The sequence below is a fragment of the Anguilla rostrata genome, chromosome 1 (genome assembly GCF_018555375.3).
Source record: "Anguilla rostrata isolate EN2019 chromosome 1, ASM1855537v3, whole genome shotgun sequence".
NCBI classification, from domain to species: Eukaryota; Metazoa; Chordata; class Actinopteri; order Anguilliformes; family Anguillidae; genus Anguilla; species Anguilla rostrata.
Genome location: NC_057933.1, coordinates 44,526,607 through 44,553,161, shown reverse-complemented (window position 1 = coordinate 44,553,161; position 26,555 = coordinate 44,526,607). Strand labels below are relative to the sequence as shown.

General features: G+C 44.4%; 1 protein-coding gene across 3 annotated transcripts; it reads right to left on the bottom strand.

Moving 5' to 3' along the window:
* Positions 1-438: 438 nt before the first annotated feature.
* LOC135239749 (grainyhead-like protein 2 homolog) lies at positions 439-26,204 on the bottom strand. 3 transcript variants are annotated; one of them, XM_064308684.1, is made up of 16 exons: positions 25,846-26,204; positions 22,575-22,761; positions 21,508-21,566; positions 20,858-21,203; positions 20,261-20,319; positions 19,996-20,152; positions 19,457-19,568; positions 14,166-14,260; positions 6,212-6,370; positions 5,661-5,718; positions 5,106-5,245; positions 3,591-3,628; positions 3,195-3,286; positions 2,727-2,812; positions 2,359-2,423; positions 439-2,152 (listed from the first exon to the last, which is right to left on the bottom strand). In XM_064308684.1, exons 1-16 carry the CDS (start codon positions 25,863-25,865, stop codon positions 2,038-2,040), a joined length of 1,788 nt encoding a protein of 595 aa, XP_064164754.1. In that variant the 5' UTR covers positions 25,866-26,204; the 3' UTR covers positions 439-2,037. The 3 variants fall into 3 exon arrangements, with proteins under 3 accessions (XP_064164754.1, XP_064164745.1, XP_064164763.1); XM_064308675.1 differs by having other exon boundaries at positions 5,631-5,718; positions 25,846-26,203; XM_064308693.1 differs by having other exon boundaries at positions 5,631-5,718; positions 20,966-21,203; positions 25,846-26,203.
* Between the last annotated feature and the right edge of the window lie 351 nt (positions 26,205-26,555).

Below are 26,555 nucleotides of genomic sequence, written 5' to 3'. Positions count from 1 at the left end.
CTGATGCCGGTCAGACAGCGGCTGGTTTTCACCTCGAATGAACTGGCTGTGACTTTAATAACAAGGTTTCTTCCTCTTCAAGTCACTTCCATGGAGAGCTTGACTTCAGGGGGCCTCGTTAAACCTCAATTCTGAAACTGAAGACAAATACGCTATCATTTATTGCTTGGAAGTTTATCTAAACACTTCCCCAAAAACGTATATTGTACAGTGAGTGAGCAAAGTGACGTGTTGACAGGAGCAAGGAGTCACAAGATCCAAGGTATTCGCTTTTTATTTGAGAAATAAACGCCTTTATGAAGTATTGCTTGGATTCAATAAATGTTTCTCCATTTCAATGTGAAAGAAGTTAATCACATAGGACAGGACAGGAATTAGAACAGAAACGTGCCATTTAGATTAATGATGGCAGCAATAATGGTTTGAGCAAAACAGATCTGTACATCAGAATATTTTATTTACAATTTCACATTTATTACTTAACAAAACAGACATATGTACAAAAACAAGTTGTATTCAAAAGAAGACGATGATAAAACTTTGTAGAAGTGCCCATACAAGACCACTCCGTACGAGACATCATGGGTAGGTTTCGCAGGTTATGCTATCAATATGGCAAACGGCTGAAAATGAGGCTATTTATTCACATTGCCTGAATTCATGCTGCTGCTTTCTTTGACAGCCATTATGAAACTACAGTTCAACAGAGGCGTTTGATTAGAAGGAAAAAAAAAACAATTTCATCCAAAGGAAGAGTCATTCGATTAGCCTTAATTAATCAAGAGGGCAGAAAGGCGCTAATAATTCAAAAATGCATCGATGCGTATTAGGCTATTACATTCTAAAACGGTCTTCTTTCTGACTCATTAGGACCAAAGTTTTGAAAAGTATGGACAAAATAATTGACACCTTTATTCCAGCGCCTCCTTGCTTTGATGAAATGAGAGTAGCCAAGAATAAATAAAATGATCTGAAACTGATGATCAAATCACACGGCTGACCGTGCAGGGGTTTTAAGAGTATCGGCTGTGACTTCACTTCAGTGTGCTGTGTATATCGGCTTGGCCTGGGCTGACTGGATCAGCCTCGAGCCCACAGAATGGATCCATCCATGGCATAAGCCTACATCGCAAAGCAGACCCAAATCGCTACATTTGAACACCACCAGTGGGCAGCACCGACAATCGCCTTCAGGTAAAACATGAGAAGCCGAATATAATCGACAAAAAAAGTACTTAAGTTTTACTGTAAATATGTCCAGGGGAACTGAGACTGTATTTGGCCATAAGGGAGAGCATAGGTTTGCAATTCAGGACCACTGCACTGCTGTCCTGACACAGCCATAGATTTCATAGACCAAATGAGATGAACTTTTTTTTCCATGATTACACTGACACTGAACTCCACCTCCACTGTAGATAAAGTTCATACTGATGTGGGGAGAGGCCCAGTACACTGGGTATGCAGGGGATTCTGATGTCCTCATTTGCTGAAGAGAGACCTTTTGCGGTCCTAGTCAGCCAAGAAAAACAGGACACAGAGGCTAGAAGATGGGACGAGGAGGTATTTAAAGACAAAATGTCGCCCAGATGGAGGTCACCTCTTGCATGTTCTCCCAGTAGCCTGATGAAGTCCCATAGCTTGCCAGCGGAGGGTCGCTGCTGAAAGGCCTTTAAATGAAGCTTCCCTTGAAACAAACCTTCATGCAGCTGTTCACCAAGTTAAAACTTTGCCTGAGAATTCTGGGGGTTTGCACTGGAAGCTCCTGGTGTGATGTCATCTACTTTGAACGAAAGGTCACTTCCTTTCATCAAGAACCCTCAATCAGATGAAGGGAAAGTCCTCCATCTGCTGCCAGGTGGCCCAAGGCAGCTTCATCCTCCCTGCACTTGAAGGACCCAGCAAAATAGATGAGTAACAGACTGTATTGTATTTACACAAGAGGTCCTGTCCACTCCATCTGCAGGGAAGAGGTCTTCTCCTCAATGTCTCCCCAGCCGTGACTCACAAACACACACACGACCCTTCCACCCCCCCTCAGATTTCCGTTAGCGTGACTCTGTACATGTCGGCCAAGTTCTCAATACCCAGGATGAAGGTGTCCTCGTTTGAGTAGTGCTCAATGATGTTATCGTCCATGTTGACCAGGATTCTGAAATAAAAGAGGAGTACTAGCTGATACAGGACATCAGAGTTCAACACACTGAATCTGAATAAACTCAAGGAGAAAATTCCACAGAAAACAGCCATCACTGTTTATATGCATTATTACAGCTGTTCTCTTCCAAGTGAAATCTAGGTCATTCATTGGTGCCACAAAACACACCCTTCATTCCTCCCAATTGAACATAATCGTACCCTTTTTTGCATTTTTTGTAGATTTTAGTTGTCTTCTCCATTGGCACACTGTATTTTTCTGATATCTGTTGAAGCAAATGCAATCAGAGAAAAATCACATTCTAAGCTGAACATACAGTCCATTACAATACATTTAAAACAAGTTATTTTTATATCAATGCTTGAAGATGTTACATTGAAATATTGATATACGAGACAAAATGTAATCCATGGATCACTGGGTCAGCAGAAGGCCTATACATTATGCACAGGTAAATCCCAGACCCAAGTCAAATACATAATTGATATACTCTTTGATTGTACTGCTGTCTTATAGTATTTGACCCGTATTCGGTGAATACACAGCACCCTGACTGAGATATACTTACTGCTTCAATTAGTCCCTTCAGGGTGGGAGACTTGAGCATCAACGCATCAAACACCTCGTCAGATTCCTTCCTCACGTACAGGAGCACTGGGGCGAAAAAAAAACTTTTTGAACACATTTAGTGGAGGCATCATTCTGTTACATGTTTCAACAGAACAATGTTACTATAAGATGATGTCACTTCAGCTGAGTGACAGGTCTCAAGATCACGCTTCAATAAACTGGCAATTATTTAAAATTGCTGGATGTTAAATTATGATAATATCAAACAATCTCTTTTATCCATATTAAAATAGGGAAAGAAGAAAAAAGGATGTGGAAGCAAAACTAGAAAAGTTTTATGTTTGTTTCTGTGGGAAATTAAGCATACAGCAAATACACTACTGTCCTTCTAAAATGCTTTAATGTCCTTTAACTGCATGATTGAGTGCTGCTGGGGTTCAGTGCCACAGAAGCCATCAAGACGCACCTCTCTTGTGCATCGTCTCTTTAATCTGCTTGGCAGGGGGTGGGGCGTAATCTTCCTCAGACGGCCTGTGCATCCTCTTCACCACCACGCTCCTGCAACACAATGCACAATGCAAATACGGTCTCACACACCAGCCAGTCATCCTCTCAGCTACCCCAAAATCTTGTGCAGCAGCCAATGAGCAGCTCACTTTCACCATCCATTTGTATAGCTGGCTCAGTAAGCTGTCAGACCAAAATTGAAAATCTAGAGATGCATGAGAGCTCAAGAGAGAGTTCACGACAGTACAAGAGAATGCAAATGAATATAATCTAAAGTAATGGGGTCAGGCTGTAACTGCTAGTTGGCTCCATCAGTTAAGGAGAATTGTATGCACGTAAGTAAGGACATACTTACCCATCCCTGTCAACCTCCTCAGTGTTGAAGGTAAACACCTGTAGAAGGAAGACTTTGATCAGTCAACAAAGGAGCGGGCGAGGGCGAGAAACGCTCAAAACGAGCCCGAATATTGATTTCTTGATCCGCCTTTGACATCACAGGACAAAAAAAAATGCCATGATGAAATGTTGCGCCATCGAGGGTCCCTCTCGTTATCTGAACACAAATCCCATCCCTCCGCTCTCCCAGGAAGTGAGACGCCTCGCTGTTACGATGACAGCCACTTTTCTTTAAGGTCACTTGTGTAGCTGCCTCATTATTCCTGAACTTCACAGGCGCCGCTGACGCACGCTCCCAGAACCGGACCGAGATTTTTGAAGCAGGGGAAACGCAGGATTCAGCTCGTACCAGACACCCGACTGTGAGACATTCTGTCCGTAAACCTCTCAGCTGGTGCCTGGACTTGCAACAGCTTTCGCAGCAGATACAGGCAGGGACATAAGGACATAAGGACAGTGCAGCCACAGAGTCAGGGGCCAGGCAGAAAAAAACACCTCGCAAGTTTGTTACCGGAGGGCTATTTGCATACCGAGTGACTCAAGAAGCACAGGAAAAGCTCAGTGCAAACAAACTATGTTACCTTGGTAACAGCCAATGCGCATGTCAGTGGAACAATAACTAAAAGATAACTGGGCTCACAGACCAGAGGAGATTCAGCTTAACACAACAGATTATCTGACTACAGGTGAAGGAACAGAAATAAGTCACTTGCTCTAGTGGCCGAAATGCATTCAAAGAAAGTGGTAGCATTATTTGAAGGCTTTTTCACATTGCTTTGAATTTAATAAACAATATATTCATCAAAATAAAAAATTGACTTGTATGTATATATACATAACTTTCCAAACTGACAGCAACATGGTCAGATATCAGTAGTAAAAGTTTCACTCAAATTTCTGAATTTGATTTTGAATTCACAATATGCTAAATGCAGCAGTCGGCAAAGGTTTATACATTTACACTGTTATCCAACAAACTATCATGCCAATCTAGTTCCAGTTTACTATCTACTAACCACCTGTTTAATAATGACTATCAGAAGTTGTAATGGGTTTTTTGCAGCCTGACAGAATAAAATGGCCAGTGAATATAGGGGGAGAACCATCTGCTCTCAGCTCATTCATGATTAACTGAGCTTGGTAGTCTTGTGAGACCTTATATTTCATAAAGCAAGAAAGCCAACACAAAGCATAGCTCATCCTTTCCTTGTTTGTGGTCACTGAATCAAAGGTAAACAAAATTTAATTCCAAGTCTTGCTCCAATGGGCCAAGTAATTTCAACACTGTCTGCTGTCAAATCAATTTTATATTTCAGCATTTAGTTAACACTTATCTAGAACAAATTAACGAATTACAGAGACTACACTTCTAAATGTGACACAACTGAATAATTTATTCATTTAACCTGAAGCAAAACCTGAGTCAAATTTGAATGAACCCCACCCGGATGATTTTAGCGCCTTGACGTCTCACCTGCCCCGCCCTCTGCAAGTTCCCAAAGTGGACGTCCGGGATGAAGAGGACCGGCTGGGAGTCCAGGTCTGCCATGGTTTTAAAGAAGGTGGCGTCCGTCTTCCTGGGCAGCGACAATCCCGCCAGGCCCCCGTCCTTTTCTGGAGGAACAGAAGCACAAAAACACAATGTCATTAATCCTGATAAGAGCTCGGAGGATCCAAAATGTCTGCAGGCTCCCTACCACTGCCATTCAGCAAAGGGAGACGATTTCAAACCAAACCCCACCAGACCATCTCACATTGCTCTTGGATCTGCCTCTTCAGCCCTACAGACGCACTGTGGAAACCCCACAGCAGCTCCTGCTGGAGGTCAGTTGCTGGCTTTGTAATCTTACAAGTGATCAAATGGAGGGATAAGGGTCAGGAGTCTTGGTGTTAAAGTCACGCGAGGCCTACGTGCACGAGACGCCTGCTGTTACATGTGAAGCGGTGGCTCTGTGACATCACACAGCCGGTACAGGAGGCTCCTGTCCAGGGTTCTCACCATGGCTTCCCTGTGTGGCGCGTGGCTGACCTTTAGTTTTCTTGCGGTTCTGTTTCCGCTCCTCATCCCGAATCTTCCTTTCGGCCCCCTATTGGACGAGTGGAAGGACAGACAGATAATAAACAAAAACTGCACTGTAATAATGCGGTCCCCAGTGTGGTTTTCCATTTTGCATTTTTCAGATATTTATTACATTACATTAATGATTTATGATTTTGGCTATTGCAGGGGAGCTTACAACAGCCACTCACTCACTGTACAGCCATGACAGTACCTTTTTAAAATGCTCACACAGACTGACATACACAAAAAACAATGCATCTAAATGACCCGATATTACATTTTCATATCAGATCATTCTTAGGTATACCACTAGGGGGTGATAAATAGCATAAACCCAGTTTAGCAACCTGCTCCTCTGGTTCTACTCAATCTCCTTTATTGGTCTTTCTGGGAAACAGCAGTCCTCTGTACAGAGCATTTTCACAGATTTCCATAAGGCCAGAGCCCTCTTGGACAGTCAGCAGAATATAACACTGAACGCAAGGGGGCAGTGTAGCGCAGCATGGAGAAGGAGTCACCTTGTCGCAGAAGACCTTGATCTGGGAGTAGGCGCGATGGATGGGTTTGTTGCTGCGGTTGTTGTAGCTGTATGTGTCGATCTGGATCATGAGAGGCAGGCCCTTCACGCCCTTCTGAGAGGAGAAATCCGTGCTGAGGCAGTTCACTGTGATGAAGATCTGCCAACGAGAGAGAGCACCATCAAGGGGTCAGCCAGTCAGAGAGACTGTGGTCAGCAGAACAGACCAATCGGAGAATGCACCATCTGCAGTCTGGCAAATCGCAGCCCTTCAGCTCAATTTCTCTCAAATCCCCTCTTCCGCACCTGATGCTGGAGCAAAAATAACTGTCACCTGAGCTCATGAGTCACTGCGACTGCATTGGGCTGGCCTTAGTCCTGAGTGAAGCGTCTGAATGTGAACGGGCCCTTCAGGGCACAAAGCATCAGTGTGACCTCCTCATCCTCGGTCTCTGCATCGGCGCTCAGACCCCCGGGGGCGAGCGCCCGGCTGAGCGCCCTTCGTGCCCGAGCGGTCCGCCTGCGGCCTTTGATGCGGGCTGCCGTCTGCGCTGCGCTCCGAGGAGGGCAGGCAGCGGGGTCAGGACCTCCGCTGATGAGGTCAGTCGAGAGTCGAGAGAACATTCTGGACCATTAAAGAGCATCAGACCCCTCCCCCATATTGACTCTCCACCTATAAACGGTAGGCCGGAACTGAAGCCTCCAGCTTAAACGCTGTGCAGCAGGCTTTGAAGCTCAGTGCTGGGAGAGCCTTTACGGGCGGAAAGGCTTTGTCTGCGGGGGGAGTCACCACGGCGAATGAGCGCGGAAGGCGAGGGGACGTAACAGCCGTGTGCGGGTAACGACCGGGGCGCGCCCTGCTAACAGGACTGGGGGGGGGAGGAAGGCCGGGGCGGGGATTTAATTAAAAGCCGGCACGGGCGCCTGAGGGCTCGGCATTCAGGAAGAAGCAGCGGGACATCGGACACCCCCTCTCCCGCCGCCCCCTCCCCCTCCTCCAAACAACCAGCCCTCCGCTCCCCCTCCCCAAAAACAACTCTCACCCCCCTCTCCTCGCGTTTCTCAGGCCCTCCAGGGACTGAAAGGGGAGCAAAGGGGTCCTTTCCCCGCTCCAGGATTCTCCACAGACCACCTGTCTGAACGCTCCCGCTACCCCCAGGAGACACGCCGACAGGGGAATGTGTGCTTTCGCTGCGAACCGCTGCTTTTTCTTTTGTTTAACCGCTCACCTCACACCATCCCCCTGCCGTACGCTAGTCTTTATTTTTTATGGTTCCTCTCGAAAAATGAAAGAGCCTGTGATAGAACTCATGTTTGTTCAGTGCCTAGAACATTCCAGTAAGCACAATAAATCTTGAACAACAAGTTTTTTTTGACAGAAAAATCAATTCCCTTGAACCAGACTCCACGCTGGCACCGAAAGTACCTCATCACACTTGGAAAATGTAGAATACAATAGAATATTATCATTTTTCATTTCAAGCTCACATTGACCCGTCCACATGAACATCAAACATACAGTCTAATAGACAGCATAAATAACCACCAAACAACGTCTTAAGGATACAGTGTTGTACTCTTAAAATTCATTTTCTTTCATGCCAGGCCAAAATCTTCGGAAGTAAAAATGCATTTAAAATGAAAAATTCATGTTTTGAGAAGTACAATTTGATTATGGTTTTTTGTAGAGGAGAATATGAAACAAGGAAGACATTGCTGTGTCTGTAAGGTCTATACCATACAGTAGGACTGTGTCACATGCTCGCCAGCTTGGGATTGCTCAAGGTTTCGCTTCCTCTGTGGTGCCCACAGCATGCCTGACACAGAGAGACAGTAGTTTGACTCTTTACTTTCCTGCAGTCACGTGTCCTCACAAACGCCTACAGGTCAGTACAGAGATCTGCTCAAACATGTCCGCAGCCACAGCACTGAAGGGGGGGGGGGGGGTGAGGAATTCACCACGTCCTTGCTTTCCGTTAAATTATCACACAGCTATTTCACACTCAACTTGCTTGTCGCTGAAGTTTCTTTCAAAAACATTGTTAAATTAAAGACTTTCACACAAACTATCACAAAGTCAGGTTAGGTTAATGACTTCACGCAAATTGTTACACAGCCATGCTAGGTTAAGCAGGGCAAAGGGCCAAAAATCTGTCCACCGTTAAAACAACTATCATGCGTGCGACCAGAGCCATCACTAACATCGCTAAGAGGTTTCCTACACGAACCAAGAGCGGACGTGTGTGATCGGCATTTGGGATAAGTGGGACAAAATTTTTTGAAATAATCCTGGGGTAGGGCGGGGGTCTCCACCCTGTGGGCAAAGTACTTTCAGGGGGCTCTCATAATTTTAGAAGCCTGTTAAATCCATCAAGGCTGTAAAACGAAAGAAAGATCATTGGTGATTTAAAATCTGAATTTAACTTATGTGCACAATCTGTATATGCTCTAAGGATACTATTTTGAGTCGGTTCTTTGTTATACAGGGAAAAAAATCTAAAGTATATAATTTGCACATACCTGACTTCAAAAACCATATTTCAGGTAGAACTGGATATGCAGTCAGCATAAAATATCAACGATTCCATCTACCATGGGGCAAAAATATTTTCCCACTGCATTACAACAATGACATCGTGCCTGAACCTGTAAATCATGGCCAATGGTTGAATTGCACGCAGCCAAAATAACGCTCCTTTCTGTCAGTGGGTGTGAGAGGGTACGAGAGCCAGAGACAAAGACAGGAAGACAGCGCGTGAGAATGAGTGAGAGTGAGCGTAATACTGGCGATGGCAATGGACATGTCCTGAAGCCCCATCTCGCCCAAAAAAGCCACCTAGAGATGTCCTGATTGGTTTATCATGTTCAGAACATCACGTGCCTATCTAGTTTTGCCAGTGTACTTAGTATTTTTGTCAGATAGTACTATGTATGTGTCATAAATTGTTTGGGCAAACAGAGTCCAGAAATAGGCACCACTTTGTTGCAAAAAGTATCTGATTTTAATCTAGTTGAGGGGGGGGGTTATGATGCAACTGAACTGCATATTTAAGGTGTATTCATGGGATCTTGGCAGCATCCCAATTTCAGTAAATGTGAGAAAATACTGTTGATCTGATTGGCAGGAGTGACTCACCATCTAATGCTAGACTTGAGTCATCCAGACTCCAGCCTAGTATAGGAAACATGCATGCAGCGAGAAAACACTGTTTTCATTTCGAGCGAGGGTGAGATGTGCATTAAGACAAGCTACTATAATGGGCTCGCAGTACAGTCCCTGTTGGTCTCCATGCCAACACAGTGTTACATTATTGTCAGACTGCAAGTGACAATAATGTAACAGCGTGGGACTCACGCCAAGGGCATGAAGCTACAGCCACACAAAATCAACACCGCGCTCCAGACCCTCCTTCGCCCACGTGGTCCTCATCACGGCACGGACGCGGAGAGGTCAGCCCCCCGTGCGCATCAACGCCACCGTAGCGCAAACAAACGCACGGCGCAGAGCGACGCGGCTCAGTCCGGCATCCGGCCCACACGCGTTTCCCCGCTCGGGTTAAACAACGACGAGGGTTGCCTAGCAACCACAGATCTGTATTTTAATGCCGTTTCCCCGACGCACTCGAAGTCTTAGACACTCTCCTGCCTCCAGAGGTGCAGTTCATCTCCTCCATTAACCGTTTGCACTGTGAGAGGGGGTGTATTAGTAATTACACAATTTGCAGTGGGTTTGCATCAGTGTTGTTTGCAGCCAGCCTCCAGGCTGGCAGCATTACCCTCTGGGGGAGCACTCTTCCTGTTGACCATTTGTTTTCCCTCCAACGCACATGCATCGCCGAGGAGATGATGCTTTTCAGAAATACTGAAAAAGATTTAAATATTATATAAACATACTGGAAATATACAAAATCGCCAACTCAAAAGTCTGGCGTTTCATAACACAAGATCTGTCAGACACAAACCCCCCTCCTGTCCACATCAAAAAAAATAAATGTCAAGGCTATGGCACAGATAGAGGATGATGTAATTGCTCCATCAGAAGCACGATCCTCTGAGGGTGATTTGTTTGAAAAGCCAGCCTCCCACTCACTCCCCCTCTATGTCCCATAGCAGAAAAATAAAAAGACTACCAGGCTGACTTGCGGATACACTGGCATTTCAGGAGAGACAAACAACATCATTTTCACGCAGTACCAACGGTTTCCTTCGAGTCTGAAGAAAACTAATATTGAGGAACCGGAATGTTGATTTTGAAAATTAATTCAAGGTTTGCAGTTGATTTAAAATGTCATTACCATTAATTATCTCAAGTTAAGGTCAGGATTCTGTTGAATTCGACATTTATTCTGCCGTTATGCTGCTACGTTAATATGCCTCCTCATCCTCAATCAGGTCTGTCCCTCTCACTTTCTTCCTCTGTCTCACTCGCTTTCTTCCATTCCTCGTCAAACAGTCACATTTTTTTCACAAAACAAAAGCAGGCCCATACTAATAATTTGAAGCACATTTGTTTCAGGGGGTAGCAGGTGGAGCTGTACTTCCAACCAACTACTGGACCGTTCTGCAGCTTCTGACTGTTGACCAAGCTCCTCCTCAGGCTCTCAGGCATCCCTCTTAAGTGGACTGAATCCTATGTCTCTGGATGGTTCTTTAGGGTTTCCAGGGGTGGTGGCTTGTCTCATGCTCACAGCCTCTCTATAGGAGTCCCCCAGGGCTCCATATTTGGCCCTGTCCTCTTCTCCATTTGAATGCAATCTCTCAGGTCTATCAGCTCCCATGATTGCGAATACCATCTCTATGCTGATGATGCTCAGATTTTTCCTCCAAGTCCTCTGTACTGCATGATCTTTCTCTCAGTTTAGATGCTACAGTTGAGCACGCTCAAAGCTCTTCTACTGCAAGAAGGCAACCCTTAATTATCTCTTTTCATGTAGCAGCAGTGAGTTACGTGTTCAGATTATTTCTGTACAATATCCAAAGAAATCACATCTTCACCACCTCGTCTCGTCCAGGCCCTGGTACTCGCATGCATGGACTACTGCCATTCTCTGTTTCTGCCATTAAACCCTTACAGCTAATACCAAACACAGCCACACAATTTGTCTGCGATATTCTCAAGTATGCTCATGTCACACCCGTCCTCATATCACTATCTGTTAAAGCTCACAACTTTAAAACCTAGTTTAATACAGGGCTGTGGATGGAACAGTACCACTATACCCCCAGTCAATACCCCCATGTTCAAACCCTAGACCCTGGCCAGATCTCTTCATTCCACAACGTCAAGGCGACGGCTGCCTATCCCCTCCCTATTTGGGTGCTTCTCCCAGTCAAATTTCGCCCCAGGGGTGGAACAAACTTCCCATGATGGTCTACAAGCCCACTGAAGGAAATAAGTTGTAGTTCGGAAACTGTATTGTCTTAGGAAGGATGAAGCCATTCACCAATGCATTTTTTAAATAAAACAAACGCAGTCATTCTATCACATAATAGCAGAAATAATTACCTCAGAGGAAGTTATCAACTAAACCACGGCAAGAAAATAAGGCTGCATCCATTTCTTTCAGGCCAGTGCTGAATAAGCAGACGGTCAAATCTGCCTAGTAGCTCCGAGAAATCTGCCAGTGCCATCTGGGTGTAGGAAATCCCTGCTTTAAATAAAGTTTTTTTTTATTTTATGACCTCACCCTTGCTTGAGTAGCACATAACCGCCCCAGACGGGTCCCCTCGGGCTGGGCGAGGCTGGCGTTTCCTGTGTGCTGTGGAAGTGCTCTTGGGAAAGGAGATAACGTTGGGGCGGAGACACCTTGATTAGAGCTGTGGCGATCCTTTGCCCCGGGCTCACTGCCAGACCCTTTTAGCATGAGACAGCGAACGCGCGCTCGCGGGAAAATGCGCTCTGGCCTCCGATACAGATGGGGGGGGAAGCAACGGGTTTGAGTGCGGCTGTATGGCGATACAGGGACTTAAATAGGCAGATGCTGAAACTTCCCACCTGTTGCAACTGACTGGCAGCACCAACAGTGCTATTTTAATCAATCAAATCTGAGGCCTTGCTTTCCACAGCTGGAATTAAGTGTGCGTGGATGCACAGCACAGAGAACACACACATAGAGTATATGTTTATACAGCACTATTTTCATAAGACGGGGAATAATTTAAAAAGACACACTCAGCTTTGCAGTGCAGACGCTATACAAAATAAGCTGGAATAGGCACAAGTGTTGCAATATCTGGCAGCAGGATCAAAGAAGATCTTTAAATAGAAGACCTTTTTCTCAAGAGAAGCCATGCATCTCTCAACCCCTGGCGCACATGCACAAACGAGAAACAATTCAAAAGCAGAGCAAATGAACAGTGCAAGTCTTCCTTAATGGGATGGGTTGTTGGATGGATGGGTTTATTTTCTTAGCATACACTAAGGTGCCTGCAAAGGATCATGGGTCCCAAAATCATATGCCAAATACTAGTGGGATTGTTTTATTGCTTTTTTTCTCTCTCAAAGCAATAGCACTTTGGAGGAGGGGGGGGGGGCATCCTGCGCAAATATTTAAAGAAGAGCTGGAATTGAATTTCTTTTGAGAGGCCGTGTTTGCAGAGCCTTAGTTAAACAACGGAGCCACACAAGAGCCAATCCATCAGCGGCCGCCCTGCCAGTTAGCCGGGAGGCTCTAGTGCTGCAGGGAGCCTGTCTGTGCCACAGCCCCACCCCACGCTCACACTTCCTGTTTGCGCCCCTCCTTCTGCGCCGCTGCCCTGGCTCAAGCGAAGGTAAACGGGGAACTGCCGTTCCTGGTCGAGGGAGGCTTGAGGGGAACCAACAGAGGGCCAGAAGCGACCGAAAACCAGCCCGCCAGGCGTCGTCAGCGAGCGCTCGCAAAAAGGACAGAGAGCCTCTTTCCCACACACAGGGAGGGTGAGAAAAACGGCCGCAAAGGCCACGTCTCGGAAGCCTTTAAACGAGGACTCTTCACGTGTGGTTTTACATGCAACGCATCTCAAATCTGAAATGAAACGTCCCCCAAAAATCTAGCGGCTAATAATGATGTCATTCGGCTTTAAGTGAACACCCCACAAACCTGCGCTTACAGCATTTAAAGACAGAAGCAAAGCTTTTTTCATTAAAAATACGGTAGCATAAAATTTTCCCTTGCGGGCAATGCACCGGCGCATATATCTGAATACGTAAAAACAGCATATTTTGTCCTTTTTGCACAAAAAATGTTGATCCAAGCAAAAGACTTTTCCCTTAAGCAAATTTACGAGAGTTGAGCGAGTTTAAAAAGTCAGCACCATCTTTAATTGTCAAAATGTTGGGTTGGAATCCATTCTGAAGCTTAGTATGCATTTTAACCGACTATTAATCAAGTACTGTAGGCACTGCATGCAGAATATGCCGCACAAACAATTCTGGATTTGACTAGTTGTAGACACACTTTTAAGATTTAAATATGCCCAGAAAAGTGCTCAAATGTAATTTCCATTTCATAATTTTGTTCTTGTTCTACACTACAATATGTTTACATTGTTTGGGACGCTACAAACTTGTCTTAAAGGGTGTCTCCATATGCATAAATGCCAAATAAAAAGCATAGTAAATCACACCATCTAGACAACGTCTTTTCTTATACCATAACACACAGATCTTCCTTCATGTCCTGATGGGGAAAAAACCAAGTCTACCAGGAGTCTTGAAAATGTCACTCGCATTCCTCTGTGGACCCGAGAATGTTCATCAGTAACCAGCAAGGCATCAGGGTCCGACAGGGTGACTCATCTTCAGCCCAGACAGAATAAACAGCCCACACAGAGAGGAACTCAGCTTCCCAGCAACCCCACGCCAGGAGACGCAAAGCCGCTCAGCACATCCATCAGGGAGGGACCCAGCCACCAAGAGCTCAACCACTTCTTTTCAGAGTAAGCCCCACTGCCCCCCTCCCCATCCCCCCGCTTACCTTCGCCTCTTCAGTGACATCCCAGGTGAAGGAGACAGCGTTGTAGGCAATTTCCTCAATGTTTCCGATAGTGTTAAAGCTTTCTTTGTAGTCAGCTGCAGTGGAGAGATGAAGGGACCCGAGATCAGTTGTAAATCTCTCACTCTTCCTTTTCATCCACACGTGAGAGCGCTTTCTGCTCTCATCAAAAGGGTCACACGCTCAAAACCCTTCTCTCACTTAAAGCCAAGGCTTCAAAGAGCAAGCCCCTCATCTGCACAGGGGACTTATCACTGTTATATGCTTGAAAGAAACTAATTACACCATAGCTCAAAGATCCCATTCAGTTTCTTGTATGTACAAAGGAGCCCAACAAAAAGAAGTTGGTTTCATTAAGAAAGGGAAGTTCTTTGAGTGTATTTGACTGGACATATCAAGGACAGATTTTTAAAAAATCATACTTACAAAGACTTTTCATGCAAAATGTATGCTAAATCCAATGAAGCACATGAGGTTCCCATTGAATTTTTTATGGAGAGGTTGAATTTGTATCATACAACTGCCAGATGTATGTAGTAAGTGATTAATCATAGATATGGATTATGTGCAAGGTCAACTGCAAATTCTTTTTCAGAAAGCTGCAAACCGCATTCTTGTATTATACTAAAAACTAGCCGTTGAAAATGTTTTTTGTACGACCCAATCATCCTTTAAAAAAACCAAAGGTCTTTAAACAGGTTTTTTTTCTCTCATTTTCTCAGTTTCAAATTACTTCGAGAAAACACTCAATTTAAAGTACCTTCAATATGTAAATTTGTCATTTCCCTCTTGAACCCAACATGGCCACAAAGCACACAGGAAACTGCAAATAAGTATTTTAAAATCATATTTGGCTTTTCTGTTGTTCTTATTGTTGTTTCAAGTGGTTCTTAAACATCTCCCAAAACCGCAAACAATTACCAGTCAATTGTGAAACCAGAGTTTTACTAATCAAACAAATCTCACAGGGGGCTGGCATTCATTTAGATAACTCCTATGAATCAACAGGCACACCTTATCTCTAAGATACACCTTATCTGCTCCAGCAAACAAATATACCTCCTTCAAGGCTAAATCAAGGCTACTTCAACAGGGCTTTCCTTGTAGAAATGACCACACTGGAAATGATCCCACTCAGTGATTATGTCTGTACTGTACTTTGCTGCCTACACTAGCCACATAGCATCCACCCAGCCACCACAACACAAATGGACTGCCAGTGCAGAAGTTTTAGAGCAGGGGGTGCAGGTTTTTGTTTTAGCCCAGCACTAACACACCTGATTCTACTTACAGTATCAAGGTTTTGATTGAAGACTAGATGTATAGTGAACAGTTCATAGCACTGGCTAAACAACCAGCACCACGCCTTTCAGATAGGTTGCAGCCTGTCAGGGCGGTACCCATAGAAGAGAATAAAAGATGCAGAGCTCAGCAATCTGTACGACGTCCAACCTGGCTTAATCACAAATCTTCAGTCGCATTTTCTGACAAGTTCTTCTTCAGAACTGATGAAGTAAACATGGTACAATTTGCAATTTGCTCACACTGCTCTCTATGTATCCGGGCCAGCGATGTGGCCTTGTAGGAGCACTACCGAGGAGCCGGCGAGTAGTTTGGAAGGTTCTGTAGTATTTCTTTGTCCCTTTAACACAAGTGCAAACGCAGCATAATTAAAAGTCACCTGCTTGCGTGGTGGGTGTGGTCGTGCAAAAACTACATCATAGGACAGAATCTGAATGAACATGTCGAGCATTTATATATTAGCGTAATAAAATACAAAAACCATATGCTCTGCATGGCCAAATAAATATTTTCACCAAAGTTTCAAATGCTCTGACATTTCCCCAGGAAACCATAAATTAAATTCACCTTCAAAGAAGATAACGCCGTGCATGATTAATGGAGAGTTGTAAGGAAAATGAATGTAGACAAATTCCAGTGACAGGTGCCGCCCGTGACATAAGTGTGCTTTGTGAATGAAACGGGCAGGTACTGCAGAGATGCGACTCTCCGCGTCCATGCTGTCACTCTTCCCTCCCGTTATCGACTCTATTCAAATCCCGGATCCAGTGACACTGCCCCAGGTCGTCAGGTGGATTCCAGGTGTGCCTGTTATTCAAATCAGCGCCGGTTTCGGGTTACAGAGGTGTTGAACCGAGGGGCTCCGCCAGCCCCTTGTAGGACAGCCACCTGCTCCTCCAAAACAAGGCCTTAACACTGTCTCGCTTGTCAGGGGACACCACTTTTCCTTCTTTCCTTCCTCTCCCTTCTTTTTTTCCAGCACCTGTTAGGCATATGCTATAAATAACAGACACTTCCCTTCGCTGTCAAGTGTTTTTTGAAGATTGTCTAATCCAGCTCCACGCTGGATACCCAGCAAAGGTGTGGTTCACTAATGGAGGAGTGAGTCAGGTCTGCAGGGGGTGTCACACAGAGGTGTCACAGCTCCCAGCCAGCAATGTGCAAAAGGAGAAAAAAAACTCTGCAGAGTGGATGTTGGCATACACCCAGCAGGCCTACGCTTTCTGCTGGTTTTCATCTAACTGTGCTGCAGATGCAATGCTGGCTTGGATGAAAAGACGCTACAAAAATAAAGGGGTTGCTGCTTTCTGGACTTATTGTACGCTGACTAGCCAGACCATCTTATAGCCATTACACTGGTATTGTTAGCTCAGCACCATTCAAAGGGAAACCAAGTCTTCTGGTGAATTGTAAGAAAGAAATAAAATACTATTGTGGCTGGTGGGGAGAGAAAAAAAAGTTGTAAAACTCATTGTCTAGGTCAGGCTTGGCCTTAAGGAAGGGAGCAGGTATTGTGTCAGCATTGAGTGAGCCAAAGAATAAGAGTACACTGCCCCACCAAGGAGGTGAGTAAGAGAGATGATCAAATGGAGCCAAAAATAATAGTTTTATCCTTCCCCAGTTTGGAGTCAACTGCAGAGTCCCCATTGCGCCATCCATACTCCCACAGGGAGCACTGCAGAGGAAGCACATGCACTCGTCTATGAGAACTACTTTCAAACACAACAAATCACGGTGCTACAGGAGAGAACTAGCACCAACTGGAGGCTTGCATCTTAAAATAAGCCCAGCGTCTCCTAGGTTGAATGAGGTCGAATACATCCCACTGGTGGATTTCTGGACATGACCGGATAATGACACAGCAGAGACTGAAATCTGAAACCCTACAGCCCAGTTTGCGCTGTGAGTGTTTATCAGCTCAGCCAGTATAAAGCAGTCTTTAGCGCGTTACGTTCTGCTGTTATATAGGCTTTCATCCAGGCCTGTGCCAACCAAGCGACCAAAACTGGACTTCGTTTTTCAAGCTCACTTTCTGGTCATGTTGAGAGACGCTGCTCACTAGCGTTATTGTGGTTTTAGCACCATTAAGTATAGGTTTTTCTCCAAAAAATGTAGTTGCAATAGGTGTTCTTTCTTCATCTAATGTCTCCCCATGTGCCGATTTGTTAAGTTATTGTGTTATTAGGACAATATTCAAAAATCTTCCGGACAAATCAGGGACAGGCTGTGTGCCGAGTCACTGTATCTTACACACTTATTGGATGACAGGACTCAGCCAGACTTCATGCCCATATAAGGGTCCCACTTACCCTACTGCGCAGTCCAATTTGTAGAACATGACGGCGCCCAAAAACTGCACTTCTGTAGTTTCAAAATGCTTTTCCCCAAGTCCATGGGAAGTCAATGGGTGATGTCACAGTGACTTAGTCCATGTTTTTTTCAACAGTCTATGTAGCCAGCACAGCAGCCATCAAATAGACTAAGCAGGGTTTCCCCCAGGTATTAATAGTGGATGCATTGAATTTGCGGTGAATTCACGAGCACCAAACAGAGAAAAATCTATAAAACCTGACACTGAGATCTCCATGGAAGGGGACAAAAGGCATGGTGGTGCTCGTGGCATTGTGTAGTCATGTTTTCACCAGGTCGTGTGTAGGCCCTTCCGTGTGAAAACCACAGCTCACCACTACTTACCCTCAGCGGCACTTTCCCCTCCATTAACTATTTTCCTGGGGAAAACCCTGCTAAGCTACGTCTGACATGAACACTGACACAGTGCCCAGGACTGCAGCAGAAATCTAAACAGCAGCAGGTTTATTCTTCTCATATAAAAAGTACATCGCCCAAACGCCCCAGCTTTGTAAGGATGAACCTGTGCATTCAATTAGCATTTTTAATTAGAAAGCTAAACTACAAAATATATCCCTAATTCTAGCCCAACAGCCAGTGCCAAAGTACCAACACTATTTCTACACCACCTTAACTGCACACAGTTGTGGAGAATGTATCCCACACTACCTCTGGAGATGGTCTTAATACTTGCAAAAACTGGTTGAAGGTGTTTTTTTTTTCTTTCTTTACACAATAAAAATCAGCTCCATTACCTCTCCTAAAGCGATAGCAAAGCAGGCCAATGAGAATGATCTGAGTTACGTTTGACTGGCGGTTACCGTTTTACCACTTTTCAAATGCCTTTGTGCAGTCCCGAGAAACTGAGGGAAAAAACGTTCTTCTTTTTTGTCCGAACAAGTTGTGCATTTTCACAATTTGCATTCCCTATAACGTACGACCACGGTTCGAGACGACCTGCATGTTGCAGCTCGTCAAGCATGCAGATCCTTCCTTGCGAAAAAAACAGACCGTTTTTCAGACCAGTCACAAGGTCACAAGTCTGTCTGCCTTAATACAACGCAATACAACAAATTTAGCAACACACTAATGCTTACTGTATATCTAGCTAGATAATGCTACAATAATATATGACTAAATACCCCCAAGCAACATGTGAATTATCTCTGAAAAACTAACCTTCCCAGACTCTTTATTAGGCAGTGACCTACAATCTGCAGTGCATTGCAGGAGCTGCAAAGATATTTTGTGATTTCCTGAGTAGCAATCTATTAAAGATTGAATCAAATAATTCCCAAAATGTCCTATGAGGATTTCAAAATTAATTACTTAAATTTACTCAATTGAAGTAGAATTGACCGCATCCCTGCAAGGAAGTCACTTGGCTCCTGCTTTTACAGATGTAATCAATGGCTTTTCCAAGAGCAGAACTTACACACATTAGACCATGACAGTTTCAAGATTTCAATCAGTTAAAAACTAAGCACGTCATCATCCATTCGACCATGGTCCCCTCACACTTGGAGCCGAGATTCCCTACTGTGTGTTCACAAAGCACAAGGGGTTCTACAGGGGACTTGTTGGGCTAGGCGGTTTGCGGGTGGGGGGGGTGTGCCTCTTACCGATATCCAGAACCCTCTGTTTGGCTGTGTGCTGGCGTGAGTGCCAGTACTTCCAGTACTTCAGCTGCTCATCGCGGTTCTTGTCCTCACTGAACACCACCATGATAACACTCTGCAGGGGGCACCGCACAGCATCGTTAGCGCCGCTTTGCCACGGTAAGCTAAAACTATGTGCAAGTCATTGACAGAGCCTGTTTCTTCCTTAAAGTACCATTCACCAATCATGTCTTGGGTATTCTACAGCATTTACCGTTACGCTGACCATACATAAATTAATCAGTGATAAAGGCTGCACACAGCCCTGACCCAACAGGTCTTAATTGTATTTTTCATCATTTTGAATCAGCTAAAAGCATTTTAATAAACCATTTTGTTAAACATTCTGTTCTGTCCACTTCAAGAGGTTTTAGATGCACTACAGCACCCTCCTCCTGTCCATCTGACATTTGTATGACCCCGTCCTGCTGCAGATTGGCTGACCCATAATGCGCCTCTCCACACCCCATACACTCACCCCGGTGGGCCCCCTGGTGACTCACCCGCACTTTGCTGATAGGGTGTCTCAGGCACTTGTTAGCACCTGACTCGCTCAGAGTGATGCCGTAGAACTGGCCCTTGTTCAGGTAGGTCATAGGCCCCTCCCCCTGTTTCTGGCGCAGGGATTTAGTGGCTTCGATGGTGTACTGGAAGGTGTTGCTGTCACAAGAAGAAAAAAATTAAGGTCTTCTGCTGGTCTTAGAGAGGCTTTTCACTGCCATGCAAATAGATAAATAAATAAATCAGGGAACTCGGGAGGAAACTGACATGCCAGGCTGGTCATACATGAACTCATTGGTGGCCATGGAGGATGCCATGCGGTATTTCTGTAAACACAAAACATCACAGTAAGACACTGTATGAGTGAGTCACACAATGAACCAAGCACAAATCCATTATAGAGCCAGTTGGAAAACAAATAAAACAGGGTGAACATCAGACAATTTGCATGTACAGACAGCAAGTGCAGCATGTACTCTTCATCTATAAATAGCTGTACGAAATGAGTATTGTACCTTATGGAACCTGTGTTTTGTAGTTGTTCCAATGACCATGATATGCACTTTTTTTTACGTCGCTTTGGATAAAAGCGTCTGCTAAATAAATGTAACGTAATGTAATCAATGTCTCTCAAGAGCAAAGCTCTTAACTTTACTCTCCAATTAAGACCCGATATACAAAACGACTGTGTCTGCCTGCTTCTTTTTAAACTGCCAAGCAACAAAAATGAAATGGACATGGAGTAAAACCCGCAGGTTATTTTCCTCAGGATTTGGTTAGTTACCACTGGATAACTGACACTCTGCCAGCTCTGTTACTTCCTGTCTGCCCACCTTAACTCCTCCCCCTTTCCCCAGGGCTCACCTCATGCTTCTCTTGGTAAGAATCCTCATAGGTGCTGTCAGGGGTGCTGCGCTGGTCATGGCTAACGGAGGACACATCGTAGGGGCCGGGTTCGTATATGACCCTCACCTGCTCCTCCGTCCTGTAGTCCACCCCGGGGCCCATGAAGATGGGGGCGTACACCTCGGCCTTAACCACGGCCACGGCCCCGCCCTCCCCAGACCCGGGCCCAACGGCGTACTGCTCCCGCTTGACGTCCAGGTGCTCTGCGCTCAGGGTCAGGTTCACCGGCACGGTTTTCAGGACCTGAACGCGGTTGTCCAGCACCTGCAAATCCGCCTGGCCATTTGGCGCCACCAAACAGCTCCTGTCAGTCACATGCAAACATAAAGGTTAGGCATGACTGCCTCTTTCTCACTCTCACGAATGCATACGCACACACCTTTAAACTCTTGTTTAAGAAGATTTTAAAAGGTTGAAACCCTTCAATCAATTTATTTTCTTCCCTTAGCTTCCACAACAAGAATTCCATATCTGGTAATCTTGCAGTATCATCTGTAACTGCACTTCTTCACTATACCAGTTAAAATATTACAGAAAACATACAGATCATTCCCAGTTTCAGGTAACCCTGGGGTTACATCTCCGGTACTAATACTACGAGCACCAACCTCTTTTCTTGGTCTTCTGGGATTTTTGCGATTGGCAACAGCCTCTTTTCTTTAGGAACCTAAAAATGAAGATCAAACCACTCCGTTGGAAATGAACGTTTCTTTCACACCGCTCAAGTGCAAGAGCATTCCATAACCACAATGTCACACAGGAACCTGATGCTGAACCTTAACAGCACAAGAAATGATTACATAAAGAAACCACTCATTATGCACATACCACAACATGCCTCGCAACCTTTATTACTGTTAATGAGCCAGAAGTTTACAGGTCCGTTGGGAAAGACTATCCAGGGGTGCAGGAGAGATTTTTGAAGCGGGGGGGACCAAAATGTGAGCAAAAGTAAGGTCTCAACTTTTAAGCTTATACAACTACCCCGATCCGGGGGGACAGATAGGGGTCCCTATGAAACTGGGGCGGATGTATCCCCCCCGCCTATTCCCCCCACCCCCCTCGCCATCTGCGCCCCTGCTTCTATCCCAATAGAATTAGAACTACCAACTCAAAGACACAACTTGCGAAGTAATGAACTTACATCACCTTCGCTATTACCTATAATTTGATTACCAGACACTTATAAAAAGTATTACTTTTTTAATGATAAATTACAATTACACTCATTTACTAAAATGCTCATCCTATCATACCAACATGGGATTTTAATCTTAGCCATCTGATTGACTCCAAAGCGCTGATCCAGACTGTGTCACTAAACCAAAGTTTTTTGAGCCATTTTCATTTTCTGCATTTAAAAATATAAATATTCAAGGGATTATTAATAGCAACTCTGTTGAACCAGCACCAATGGGTGGCACCCACCTGACTGATGAACCAAAACCATTCTGTATGAAGGCCCTGAGCACACATCAAATAAAGTGGAGAGGGAGGTGCTTATTAATCTGGGGCATGGCTGAATGACCAGACCAGGGAGAAACAGGTTTGCAGTATGATGCCACAAGATCTTTAAAGACCAGCTTTAAATGATTCAGGATATCCATTTAATGCCCCGTCCAGTTTACAGGGCTCCATTTTGTTTCCATTTTCCCACAAAGCCCCTCCCCCACACCTTGTAGTAGTCGTAGAGCAGACCGAGGGCAGCGGCGCTGTCATCGTCCCCGTTGATGCTCATCATGGCCTTGGTGGCGGCAGTCAGCGGGTTCTCCAGGTAGGACTTCCAGGCCTCGTCTTCGCTGGTGTACGCCCGCCGTGAGTGGAAGGACGTCTCGTTCGGCACCACCACCACCAGGCGCTTGCTGCGGCACAAGCACAGAACCGTCAACACACCGCACGATCTCATCTACTGCATGGCGCCATTCGGCAAACTTTCAGACTGGGTCATTTAGAGATGATTCAGCACACTACCTAATGAGCCTCAATCCCTTACACATCGGTTCACATCGGCAACCAATGCTGAAAGTATCTGCTACACAAACTCAGTGATTGTGGCAAGAAAGCCTCATTAAGGTTTGTATGTACACGTGTGTATGCATGCCGATATTGCTTTATATATTTTACGTATTTATATGTGAGTGTATGTAAAATAATACGGTTCAAGAATAATAAGTGAACCACAAAAGCATGACAATACTACATCAACATAATATAACGATGGTATTAATTTCTCATTTCTAATAAAACACATTTATAGACAAACACTGGAGGCTACAACTAGTAAATGTCCAAGAGATTTTGTCCTTTTATTATGGCTTCATGACACAATTGGGGCCACTTAAACTTGAACTTTTAAAGCAGCTCTGCTTCCCTGTGACGTCTCAGATGAGTCAAGATCACCGGTGGGTTTTGAACGCCATTTTGTTGCCATGTCAACCACTCACTGCTGCCGAGACACCAAGGTCTACCAATTCACAGAACAGAGAAAGCATTCCGGCGTTCCCCGTACAGCAGTGTAGTACTGCAGGTGTTCAGAGGGAAGCACAATGCTGCTTTCCCAAGGCCTTTTGTTCATTTTATTTCATATAACTTTCCATTTAAAAAAAAAAAAAAAACACCTGCGTACTGCATCTTAATAAACAGGTCAACTGGAGAACTGTTGCAGGCAAAACAGTACTACCTACTACACTCCCCCTCTGCATTACAATTGTTGCTGGTAATATGAGACGCACACATACACCTTAAAAATCCATTGTTCTATTCCGCAACCAGAAAAACAGGTTGAGTCGTTTAATGAAAACAGAAAATACGCAGTTCCCCATATGACACGCTTCGGGTGCATTTATTACCAGTTTTTTCCCACACAGCAGCAAACATCGCCACAAAGGGCCTTCGTTGTTTTTCTGTCCTCTGCGCCGCATAGCTGATTGCTGCCTTCTCTCTGTGACTCATCTCTCCATCTGTACTGCACTTCTGCCATTTTTTTCTCTCAACATGTCCACTTAGTATGCCGCTGGTCAGGTATCGTTTTCATATTTTCCAAACTAATTCATTTTTTGGTTGCAAGAAATGGATCGGCCTTCAGTCTATAATGAAGCTCGGTGCTTTATAAATAGCCCCACCAGTGACACACAGGAGAGTCACAAGTGCACTTTCAGACATGAGGAACATCGACTGCGGAACGCAGACAGGGAGCAAAGTCTCGGTGACCTGAGGACAGATGTTCACCCTCACTCATTACAGACTGCTGGTCAGGCTGGATCTGCAGTCCAGCAGGCTTCTCACACTGGAGGTGGCTACGGATACCCCCACCTTCTCCCTTCATTTATTACGCCCCTGGAGACCCCATGTAATTGCAGGGTTGGTGAAGGCAACCACAACCTCAGAAAAAAAACATAAGGGGTCAGCTCTGGACCACAAAGACCTGCCACATCTCAATCCTTCACAGCATTTCCCCTTTTCATTTTTCCATTTATACCCTTTGGATCTCATTTTCATATAACAGTGAGTGCCGAGAAACCATCTGGAAAAAGTACAATCAGCTGCAATCAGCCAAATGAACTTTCCACGTATGCGTTTCCATGTGGGTCCTCCTCAGCCATTTTATACAAATAGCTTTTGTGTTTTTTGAAATTCAAAAAGCAAGTTGACAGCAATGACCTTTGGAATGCATTAACATTTATGGGGTTTCATTTCTGCACTACATAATTTCCTCACACAAACCTGTATAAACACTTGTGCATGCCTCAAAATGCCAAATGTGTGATCTCTAGCAGTACTATTTTTAAATTGTCATTATCTGATTAATTTCTGAGGAATCCATTGTTTGCACGGTGCATGTAGAAGTGTGGTCGTATTTGCTTTTTTAAGAATGATTACCACCTCAATAGTACCATGGAACTACGTTTAATATGCAACGTCAGCAGGTTCTATTTAAAAGTCTTTCTTTCAATGAAACACATTACTTTCCTCAATCTGCTACGGAGTGAATATAAAGATCAAGATGCGCCAAAAACGGTTTTGCCTTGGGGGGGAAAACGGCAAGCCAGACATAATCAACAGTATAGCATATTTGTATGGGTAATGGAGTCAGAAAGACCAAATATTGTTCAGATTTGGTGAACGTGTTTTAGATGGAAATAGTGCGAGAGATCTGTCGAGCATCTGTTTTAAACACTGTCAATCCAATCGTGTGTATCCCCCCACCTTCATTCTACAACCAGGATCATTTAAGTTTCTTATGATTTAGGACCAAGGTTAGATTCATAATGTGTACAATAACAGCCACTGCTAGATTTGTAGTTTACCCATACATGTGATAGGCCTACTTTGTTACAAAAAATATTAACATTAATTTCAAACATTCAGTTAGCCCAAATCAACCAGCTCAGCAGGCATTCCATCTTCAGGCTGTATCAGCGTTGAATCCACAATATAGAAAAGAATATTTGCATTTTTAGCATTGACGATCATCCTTTCCACATACGAATGTTGTATACGGGCAACAGTTTGGAACATTTCACGCATGCGTTCTCCACCTCATAATCATGCAAAAATTGTTTAGATTTTTTATAAATGGGTTATTTATTATTAAGTACAATGAGGTAGGGTTTCTGAAACTATTAAATGCGACCCTGCTGCAAACGAAAATGGCGATTCTGAGTGCAGTGTCATTCGCCGTTTTAGACCGGTCAACGTATATTAACACAGCCCACAGAGTACTAAAGGCGAATCAGCACTTAACAAGGCAAGCGACTGAACTAACTTCAAGTCTATAGCTTTAATTTCGAACCAATATATGAATTGGTCCAAATAATTATCAAGTAGCCTAGTTACATTATGTCTAAAATAAGCTTGGAAAAGTAGTGTTAAAAATACTCCAAATTGCATTCCGACGGTTTCCATGGTAGGCATCAAAGCAGGTCCGAACCAGTATGATCACTTACTTGTCCGTCTCCTGTGACATATTTTCTCCAGCGAACTTCCCTTTAGCCTCTTGTTCTTGCTTGTGAAACTGGACTTTCAAGTATGTGCAGGCAATGTTGTAGTGAACAGGAGGAGAGATGTCAAAACTCGGGCTACAGGTAAAACTACTTTTTGCTCAGCTTCTTTTGCATCCCCTGATGCCAACAGGGTACAGCACGAGCATTCAATTGCACTGAGAAATTATGAAAAATTAGCAATTTTTCGTTTAGTCGTGCCCAAATCTTCCGAAAAGCAAAAGCTTATTCCAATGTGGGTTTTAACCCCCTAGCGCATAGATGGCTGTAGGTAAACTTTGTTGGAATTCTTTCACCGTGGTGTATCTGAGCTCAAGGAGGGACGAACTTAACGTTGATTGGCCCGGACACCTTGAACCGCAGTGATAGGTTTTAATAGAACAGGTAAGACCCGCCTTACCTGTAGCTGCTACCTGCACTGAAACAATCTCACACCCCGCATGTTTTGGGAAGCCTTAAGTGAAAAACCCAGCGATAAGTTACATATCTTGCTGTCAAATTGTTTTCCCGATGGGATAAAATATCCCGCTACTTTAATGTAGTTTAATGATGTAATTTAGGCCTTTTATAGGTTTATTATTATTTTTATCAAATATAATACGTCTTGCCACGAGCTACAATCATGTGTATAATGAATAGCATACTTTAAATATTTA

Bases quoted from the DNA above. Each gene is read 5' to 3' on its own strand.
- LOC135239749 (XM_064308675.1), bottom strand. From the start codon at position 25,865: ATGTCACAGGAGACGGACAA. The intron at 19,569-19,995 runs GTGAGTCACCAG...TGCCCCCTGCAG, and splicing joins ACCCTATCAGCAAAGTGCGG to AGTGTTATCATGGTGGTGTT. The intron at 5,246-5,630 runs GTGAGAACCCTG...CTGTTCCTCCAG, and splicing joins CGCCACACAGGGAAGCCATG to AAAAGGACGGGGGCCTGGCG.